Genomic DNA, 10,748 nt, shown 5'->3' on the forward strand with positions numbered 1-10,748 from the left:
ACACCAGCATGCTGTATGCCATCTCCTTTACAAGTGAACCACATACCTAAAATTCTCGCAATAAACCGAAGTAGATCATTCACCCTCCCTACCGTAGTCCTCACATGCTCATCCCATTTCATATTGCTTTGCAGTGATGTGCCTAGATATTTATACGACACGACTAGTCACACAGGACACTACTAATGCTGTATCTGAATATTAAAGGCTTTGTTACTCCTTCTTATCCACATTAACTTACATTTTGTAACGTTTGGTGGCAGTTGCCTTTCATCACATCACCTAGAAATTTTCTCTAAGTCACCTTGTGTCTTCCTATAGCCACTCAACTTAGACACCTTACCATAGCTGTAAGCTTCGTCAGCAAACAGCAGATTGCTGCTCAACCCCTCTGCCAAATCATTCATGTATATAGAGAACAGTAGTCCTGACACACTTCCCTGACGCACTCCTGCCAATACTGTTGTCTCTGGTGAACGCTCGCCATGGAGGACAACATACTGGGTTCTATTACATAAGAAGTCTTTGAGTCACTCGCATATCTGTGAACTAATTCCATATGCTCGTTCCATCGTTAATAGCCTTCAGTGGGGCACTGTGTCAAATGCTTTCCAGAAACCTAGAAATATGGAATCTGTCATCTGTAGTTCACAGTATATCGTGTGAGAAAAGGGCAAACTGAGTTTCGCACAAGTGGTGCTTTCTAAAACTGTGCTGATTTGTGAACATGAGCTTCTTGGTCTATAGGAAGTTTATTATAGTCAGACTTGCAATGTGCTCTAGAATTCTACAGCCTACCGATATTAAGGCTATGGTCTGTAATTGTGTGGGTCCATTCCTTTACTCTTCCTACATACAGGAGTCACCTGCACTTTTTTTCCAATTGCTTGGGACTTGGCACTTTGTGAGAGATTTGTGACAAATGCAAGCTAAAACCACAGTGTCAGAGAAACAAATTTGATGATTTTCTGCACCTAATGCATGATCTGTTACTGTTGAGTTAACTGTCTTCCCAAAGTGACAGTTGCTCTCGTGTGTGTGTGTGTGTGTGTGTGTGTGTGTGTGTGTGTGTGTGAGACAGTTGTTAATGCTCCTTTTTGTAGTTTCTTTGCGTACTTGGCTGTAAGTGCAGCAGATTTCATATACTACTGTTGTGGCAAGATGCAGGTGTTGGTGCTTTGTAATGTTCAAATATTTGTGCGCCTTTCTGGTTGGTTTAAACACTGTATCAGTTGAGAGTTTTCTGAATACTTTGCTGATGTGATCTGTGACAGTTTTTACAAATGGAAGGAAAATTTTTCCTTTAGTTGACTCTTTTTCGTTAGAAACTGTAGACCTTTTAGGATGTAGTTCTTTGTTTGTCTCTTTGTCAGAGTAGCCATTTCTTCTGAAAGCTATTCTTGAATGATTGAGCTTGTCTTCCAAGTGCAGTGATTCATCAGTTACTTTAGTCCAGTAAACATGTTTTAATCACTCCTCTTTTCTGCTTTGGATGATGACTGGAATTTTTGTGCGGGTATCTATCTGTGTGAGTGGGCTTTCTGTAGACTTTTAGGGTATAAAGTTCCATAAAGTTTTCTAAGTGTGTGTATATCCAGAAATGAAACTAGACCTTCTTTCTTGTATTCCATTATGAACCTTACATTAGAATTAACATTACTCAAAGGATTTTGAAATTTGAAGAGTTCTTCTTCTTCTTCTTCTTCTTCTTCTTCTTCTTCATGGGGCCACATAACAAAAGAATCGTCCATGTACTGAAAACATCATGAGGGTTTTTTCGTCTTCGTTATCTGAAGGGCTGCTCCTTCCATTCTGTCCACATAAAAATTTGCTACAACTATGCTGAGTGGGCTTTCCATAGCCACATTATCTGTTGTCTCATAGAATTTGCTCTCTTATTCAAAGTAAATTGATCTGAGACGTTCAAAAAGAGATCTAACATACCTTTGCAAAAACACTTCCGACCTGTGACATCACCTCATTAAGAGGAATTGTAGTATACAGTGATCAATCAAAACTGACCATAATATCACTTGGACTAAGCCTGAATGATTTTAATTTCATCATAAAATGACAACAATCTCTGATATAAGTATCAGTGTTTCCTGTAAATGGCTGTAGAAGAGCAGCCTAGTGTTCTGTAATCTCATAGGTCAGACAACCAATGGTGCTAACAATTGATCTCAATGGAATGCCCCATTTGTGAATTTCTGGTGAACCATACTTTTTTGGTGGGAATGCTTCCAATTTGATGAGACCTTTCTTGCCAATAGGTCACATCAGAAGAGGCCATTATTAGCTTTTTCATTAGCCAGAGAAGAGAAGCTGTGGGATCTCCCTCAAGTTCTATTTACCTTCCTGGTTCTAATGAGTCCCAAATTTTACTATCGTTTTCATATTTCTTCATTACCACTGTAGCCATACTTCTATCTGCTGGTAGAATTCATCAGCATTCAGATATCAGAGAGCTTCCATCTCACCTTTCTTAAGTTTGCTCCTAAACAATGCTCTGGCTGATTCTATGCATGTTTGTAATGCAGTTAGTTTAGGTAAAAAACAAGATCCAGCTTTGATATTTGCTGTCGTGGATCGTGTCAGCAAAGTACTCTGAAAACATTGTGTGGATACAGAGTTTAGACCAACAAGAAAGCAGTGTGAATATTTAAACACTGCAAAAGCCTATGTTGCTACTTGCCACAGCAGTGGTGTATAAAATTTCTTGGACTTTGGGCCAAGTGTACATTGGAACCATAAAAAGAAGCATTAACACCCAGCAATTGTCGTCTGGACAAGACTGATAAATCCGCAATAGCTGATCGTGCTGTAGAACCATGAACCACCAAATTTATTTCTGATCCTGTGGCTGTAGCTAGGATGTGCTGTGTACAGAGGCCAAAGAAATACAAAAGCACAAAAATAATTTCAACAGAAAAGAGGAGGGAACTTTTAATAGTCAAAATCACACTTAATACTAATTATTCATGATGACTGGTTTCAACAGTTAAGAGTTAAGACTGTCATCTTCTGATATTCAAAAAACCTGTCGTTGTACATCCTGTTCCCTAATAACTGTATTGTACATGCTATGTTCACATTAGAATGGAGAGTATGTAGCACATTTCATGTATGTTTGTTAAAAATAAAAACAGGTTTGTCGCAAAAACAATACGGTTGAAAAGCACCTTGTTACCTGTGGCTGTCCACACACATAACATTACACTGATGCTTGTTAGATGTTGAATTATGTAGCATTGCACATGTGGGCACATGTTTACCGTATTTACTCGAATCTAAGCCGCACTTTTTTCCCGGTTGTTGTAATCCAAAAAACCGCCAGCGGCTTAGAATCGAGTGCAAAGTAAACGGAAGTTCTGAAAAAATGTTGGTAGGTGCCGTCGAATATATGTAGCGCTACACAGGCATGCTTTGCAGGCACAAAGATAAATACTGACGCCAAAACCTCTGCGTCAGTTAATAAATAAAAAAAAAAAAGTTGGAAGATGAGCTTTTTTTCCTCCTCCCCGAGTTTCGACCACTGCATTTTTATACATTATCCATCGAAGTAAATACAAATCCCGTATTGTTCATCTTCGAATGTTGCAGCGTTTCAATGTACTATGAAAATCTGACTTGCAAGACTGTTAGGGATGTTTGTCAATATGGCCAACTCTACGTTCTGAATTTTTTCCTACCTGTGAGAAGAGATGGTTGCTAATAAGAACTTTGGTGAATCGTGAGTCACATGCAGTATTCTCTTCAACATAAGAGTAATACAAATATAAACATTTTTCCATGTATTCTTTTGTGTTTGCTGCTATCTCATTTAAATTCTGTCTGCCTAATAAACTACGAAGCTAGAGTGAGACAACAGCAAATGCAGAAGAATGTACATATCATGTCATGTTTATGTTCGTATTATTCTTATGCGTAATAGTGATACAGTCAGAAATGAATCACGGCAATTGACTAGATTTTGAAATCTATTACGCATAAGAATAATTCGAATATAAACATGACATGATATGTACATTCTTCTGCGTTTGCTGTTGTCTCACTCTATCTTCGTAGTTTATTAGGCAGACAGGATTTAAATGAGATAGCAGCAGACACGAAAGAATACATGGCAAAATGTTTATATTTGTATTATTCTTATGTTGAAGAGAATACTGCATGTGACTCATGATTCACCAAAGTTCTTATTAGCAACCATCACTTCTCACGGGTAGGAAAAAATTCAGAACGTAGAGTTGGCCATATTGACAAACATCCCTAACAGTCTTGCCAGTCGGATTTTCGTAGTACATTGAAACGCTGCAACATTCGAAGATGAACAATAAGGGATTTGTATTTACTTCGATGGATAATGTACAAAAATGCAGTGGTCGAATATTTATCTTTGTGCCTGCAAAGCATGCCTGTGTAGCGCTACATATATTCGACGGCAGAAGTTAGTTGTGGCGGCACCTAAAGCGGCGGTAGCACGCACAAAAGCAAGCCATGCCGCGAGCGGCGACATACCGTAAACACTCATTATCAGAATGCGACAAACAATGCATTACACAGTACAGTAACGCATCTTCAGCTTAAAGTGACGTCAACACCTATAACAAAGAGAATGGAACTTATCAGATCAAAGAAAAATAAGCAATCGATTCAAACCAGACAAAGCATGTGAAAAATGATGGGAACCCGTATAAATACGGACGGAGTGCCTGACACATAGCAATGGCTACCTGGTAAAGCTTAACTGCTAAGCTTACGACTCGAACCAAACTATTGTAGCTGCATCGTCATTCATTCGACCTACATTGTATCTCATATTACAACGAACCAGCTTTGTTTAAATTTGGAGGTGTGGCGTTAAACTTTTCTCTTCCCTTGAATTTTGAGTCTCAAATTTCAGGTGCGGCTTAGATTCAGGAAAATTTTTTTCCTTGATTTCGAGTCTCATTTTTCAGGTGCGGCTTAGGTTCGAGTAAATACGGTATGTTTACATGATGAGTTAAATATATCATGGATCCACATTCTTTGAATACACAGTTCAAACCTACTTTCAAAAGAATATGGATGGAAATTAGATAAATAATTGGTGCTTGATAAAATGAATATATGTCTTCAACCAGACAATCGTCGGAGATGTGTTTGGAGGCAACCTGTTCAGGCTGTGGAAGTCTTAGACACACTGTCCAGCAAGTGCAACAAGGTGGAGGTTCCCAGCTGTTTCAGGATGGCATTATGTGGGGCTTATGTACTCCGCTGGTGGTCATGGAATGTGCCGTAATAGCTGTACAATACATGAATGCCATCCTCCAACCAATAGTGCAACCATATTGGCAGCATATTGGTGAGGCATTCTCTTAATGGGCGACAATTCGCACCCCCATCATGCGCATCCTCCAGGATAACGACATCGCTCGACTAGTGCTACGATGAATACAGGCAGGACGTGCTGCTGGGTATTAGAGGTACCGGTGTGTACAGCAATCTGGACCACCACCTCTGAAGGTAACACTGTGTGGTGGTACAACATGCAATGTGAGGTTTTCATGAACAATAAAAAGGGCAAAAATGATGTTTATGTTGATCTTTATTCCAATTTTCTGTACAGGTTACGGAACTGAGGTGATGTAAAACTTTTTTTTATGTGTGTATAAACAGTTAGCTGGGTGACCTTGTTTGAGCCTTTAACTGCATTCCGAGTTGTTAAAGCCTCTGGCAATATCTCCAGCCTTGAACGACAAAATGTTAGGCAGAGAATTACGCCTTGGACCATGGCCTAATGCCCATAATACAAATACCAGCCATCTTACAAATATGGGCTGGGGTAACAAGGACTGACTTGTTCCAAGCCCAAGTAGTTTTTTCCTTGCATGTTCCCACTGAACCTGATAAGCAGAGTCGCACGGGCTATGGTGGCAATATGCAGTGACCAATTTTTGTCCAAAGTGATGATCAAATCATTCATTCGTTCGGATGTGGAGACTGACATTGTTTGCTGGCTTTTGGCTGCTTGGTGGTGACAGAATCCAGGCGCACACTCTACATTCTTTCTCGAATGACTTTACAGAAACTATTCATTAAAAAATTCTTTTTTTTGTGACTTATAGCTTGTGTCACCTTTCTGATGACATGCTCATTATTTTGCTAATGGTCGTAGTTATTGTGAAATTTGCCTTTAAGTAAAACACTGACTGAAATTTGAAATAGTTTGTAATTAAAAATAGGGGTTAATATGATTAGATGGGTAGATCATATAACTAATGAGGAAGTACTGAATAGGATTGGGGAGAAGTTTGTGGCACAACTTGACTAGAAGAAGGGATCGGTTGGTAGGACATGTTCTGAGGCATCAAGGGATCACCATTTTTGTGTTGGAGGGCAGCGTGGAGGGTAAAAATCGTAGAGGGAGATAAAGAGATGAATACACCAAGCAGATTCAGAAGGATGCAGGTTGCAGTAGGTACTGGAAGATGAAGCAGCTTGCACAGGATAGAGTAGCATGGAGAGCTGCATCAAACCAGTCTCATGACTGAAGACCACAACAACTACTATGATTTTGCATTTGGTGCCTATTACTTAATATGTTCCTAAGTATGAAATTTACCCAACATATACTGAATTTTTCCATAGACTTTGGTGGTCTCTAAAGGTCACCAATCTGTAGAAAATTGATCTGATGTAGCTGACACAATTTGTGATCGTGTATGCCAGTGATAAAGTGAGAATGTAATATCCACAACATTCCTCATATTTCATAAACAGTTTGAGATACTGAAATGAGATTTTAACAAACGAGGAGAGTAAAGTAATACTGTAGTACAAAAGCAAACTAGTGCTTTTCATTTATTATAACGTTGTTCTGCCAAGAACTGACAGAAGATTCAGTTAACATGAAAAGGGGAGTGTGTTTTGCCATATGATTTTTATGCAAAATTTTATTATCTACCATGTTATTCCATTAACTAAAGACTTTTTTGATAAAAGAATGTAGTTTTTAAGGGCCATTGCTAGATGGTGAAATGAGAGATGCTGTGGGTTTTGGAGCAATACATAATGAACCACTGTTTCGGAATTCTCTCACAATTGTGTCTGCACAACACATTAGTGAGGTAACATTTTGTTAACTCCTCTATGGCTTGGCAAAAGAAGCAAATTTTGACATGGCAACAAGATAAATGCTTCCTTCACTCAAAATTCGCCACTTGTGGTACTTGTCTGAAAGCTACAAATGTTTAGGAAGATAGTTGAAAACAAATTGCTGATTTTATTGCATTTTCAGTGGAATTCTTTTTAGATACTAACCGAAGCAGAGGTGACAGTAGATCTTTTTGAATGGTGACCATGCAAGTGTGGGCATGGAGGATATCCACTTAATATTTACAAAAAAAAATTTGAATATAACCTTCAGTTTAGAATGGCACTTGCCCTCCAGCGTTTGGCGTTTTTCCTACAGCACCCGCCCACAACTCCCACTATTGCCACCCGCCCACATGTGCCCTATCGACTGCACATCTAATGGCCCTGCACAGACTGTAAATAAAAATCCCAGAGATGATGGTACCATTTCAGACAATGTTTTATGTCATTATACAAGGTAAATAAGTTAGAATTCAATGCAGCATTATTTATGTCTTTACAGATCAAGCCACCTTTCAAGCCACAAGTGACATCCGATACAGACACCCGGTATTTCGAGTCGGAGTTCACTGGTGAGAGTGTGGAGCTGACGCCACCCGAACATTCGGACAGCGCCCTGAACAGCATCGCGGAAGAGCTGGAGCAGACGGGGCCGTACTTCTCGCAGTTCAGCTACCAGGACCTGACTGGCAGTAGTATGCTCAGTTCTACGGCCGGCACTTCAATCGTCTCCTCCTCCTCGGCGGCGGCCAGCATGCAGTAGTGTGCTGCAGCCACCGACCTCGCCCTTCCGAGAGGAACTCCACCTTTCCGGGGCTCGATTTGAAAGGACCCTGTGCCACTGTTCCCATTTTGAACCGATGCACGCAGTTTCCCGGGGACCGAGAGACGGCTCGATATATTGTGCACTTACCCGGTATGGGAGTGACGGATCGGGATAGTGGTGGGCTGTAATGGGTGATGCGACGAAGACAGAGCCTCTGAGGTTGTTTCGACACCCGTAGGATACCGGTGTAGCTGCCCGGAACCGGGCCGTAGGCAGATTCTAGGAATCCCTGCTCTGGAGATTTTTTTGACTAAAATTGACAATAGGGGTAGGAAAAGGAGTCTGCTTGTGCAATACCTATGTTGCCCTATTCTGGAAGCAAATGGAGCCTGATCGCTGATATGGCTGCAAATAATTAGACTGTGACCAGTTTGTGGTCTGTCATTGCATGATCATGGGTGGTGTGTGTGTGTGTGTGTGTGTGTGTGTGTGTGTGTGTAAAAGTAGTATATAACATACATTAAGAGGGATTCTGTTGATTTCAGCTGGTAAGAACATTTTATATTTCAAGCATGGTCATTTCATGCATATTGTGCAGACTGTACATTTCTCTTTCTTTTTTCTTTTAAATTATCACTGTAAATTTAATTTCCATCAAGCCAGAAACAAATTTCTGGCCTCTGGGCAATGGTGAAATTTGGTACCTCTGTTAGTACTTCAATATTGTTAGTGCAGGGTGAGCAAAGCTCTTTGGGCTTAATTTTCATGTTTCTTTCCTTTTTATTTACAAGTGCATATTCACCAGTTTTATTGCACTGTTAACAAGCAATACAGGGACATACTTTGTGGGCAACTGCACTGGGGCTCCCTTTGTATCTCCTAGTTCTCTCCTTGTGAAAGAACAAACCAGTTCGGTAATTTGTTTAATGACGTACTGTGGTTTGGAAGAATGAAGTACTTGGAGACATTGTAGTTAGCATTCCATTTTGTTAGTTTCCATGAGTAGCTTTAGATCACACCACAAAATAAGTCATTATGTGAATACATGCTGGAGCATCGTATGTTGACTGCCACGTGTTTTTGCAAAATGAGCCATAAATACCTATTAGATTTTGGTCTTAGATTTCAAAGGTAGGTACAAAGGGATACACCAGTTTGTGTGAGTGTGCCTGTAGGTAATTAAGTCTAAGCCTTCCTGAATGGATATGAAATGACTGTCAGTTTTTTCATACTGCAAGGGGATCATGTTGTTAAATCTTGTGTTGTACAGTTAAGAATAAATTCTGGATAACAGTAACTAGAAAGTAAGATTTTACACACTGAACCGGAGAAGTCACTATTATTAGTAGTAAAACGGTTATCTTTGTATACAAATGAACTTAAAAGATTTATAATTAATGTGTGAAATACATTAATTAGAAGTCATCTTAAGAGTACTATAGATGGATGTGACAACCACTATTTTATTGGCACTATTGTAGTACATACAAAAGGCAGCCAATGTGATTACACCCAGAATTATCTTCTACTGTTGAATATTGTACATTTCTGACAAAATCCAGAGTGAAGGAAGTGGTTATGGGTGAGTGTTGTTATGTGCTAAAGATATGTTTAAATACTATTTGGATGTGTTGGCAGAGATCAAACCTTGACAATGATACTTCCATTTGCTGTGATGGTAGCTCATTAACACATCCAGCTCCTCCTTTTAAAGAGCTGTTTGTTATTGTTGTACAGAAGTTGATTATACCATTCAGTTCTGTGCCATGTTGTAAGAAGCAGATTTATGTTATCACCCGTACCAATTGTGTGCTAAATGATCTGGTAGTAGTTCTCTCTGCTGGTGGAAGTATTATTGAAACTTAAATTTTCTTGCCTATTAATGGTATATACTGTCTTTGAGAATATTTAAGGGATGACAGTAACATTTAGGCAAATTTAGAGACTCGTTTTTAAATGGTGCCAGTGCTGTACATGAATTGTTTGGCTAGAAACATGATGTAGCAAGGAGTGATTAGTTTTGTCTTATTAGCTCTACAAATGCAAGCTTCGTAACAGTGCTGAACAGTTACAACTGGTGCTCTATAACTCCCTTCACTGGATATGGAAATCTAATTTTTCAAATATGAAAATAATATCAATGTTCTCAAGCTTCCAGCCATGTCAAGTCGATGTATAATCATTTGCTGTGGCTTGACGGGACTATGCATTTGTACCTTAATCTGTAGCATTCAATAAATTATTGTGTGAAGTACATTAGAAATTAACAGGTAGCTTTTCAAAGACTGGTTTCTTGTCGCATCTTGCCATCTCTGCTTAAACAGGCTGTGCAACTTTCTGGTACTGGAAAAAAGGAATTTCAATAAAAGGAGAGCCTTAACATTCAATCAGAGAAACAATAAGAACAAAAAATAAGCAACATACTTCTAATACAATGAAGCCAGCACTCTCTGTCTCGATCATTTCTTCATACTTTTTTGTGCCCAAATGGCAAATGTTGCCTTTATTTTCTTCTTATTGCTTCTTTGACTGAATTTTAAAGTTATCATTTTACTGAAATTTCCTTTTTCCCCATTGACTGTAGGTTTGCAGTGAAATAGTAGTGGTCAATTGTTAGCATGAAGCTTATGTCTCTTTGTTGGTCATCTTACTTTGCACAAACTTTATTTTGTGTGTGAGAAATGTAAGAGCAGATGGCAAAATATTTTTTGCTTCATTTGGTGTCTTTTTTGAGGCATTTGTTAATTTCTGTTCCCACTGTTTCATTGTGCAATGTGTTTACATCATAAGCTAGAATGGATAGTAATGTTAAGACATGAATTTTGTTACCCGAGTGCTGAGTTAG

The 10,748-nt window shown here is 39.1% G+C and overlaps 1 protein-coding gene across 1 annotated transcript in view; it reads left to right on the top strand.

Moving 5' to 3' along the window:
• Window positions 1-10,244, top strand: part of LOC124550928 (RAC serine/threonine-protein kinase) — a 703,379-nt gene extending 693,135 nt beyond the window's left edge. The window contains exon 10 of the mRNA XM_047125724.1: window positions 7,640-10,244. Coding sequence (XP_046981680.1) covers window positions 7,640-7,900 — 261 coding nt within the window. The 3' untranslated portion in view covers window positions 7,901-10,244. The remainder of the gene's footprint in view (window positions 1-7,639) is intronic.
• The last annotated feature ends 504 nt before the right edge of the window (window positions 10,245-10,748 follow it).

The sequence above is a fragment of the Schistocerca americana genome, chromosome 9 (genome assembly GCF_021461395.2).
Source record: "Schistocerca americana isolate TAMUIC-IGC-003095 chromosome 9, iqSchAmer2.1, whole genome shotgun sequence".
NCBI classification, from domain to species: Eukaryota; Metazoa; Arthropoda; class Insecta; order Orthoptera; family Acrididae; genus Schistocerca; species Schistocerca americana.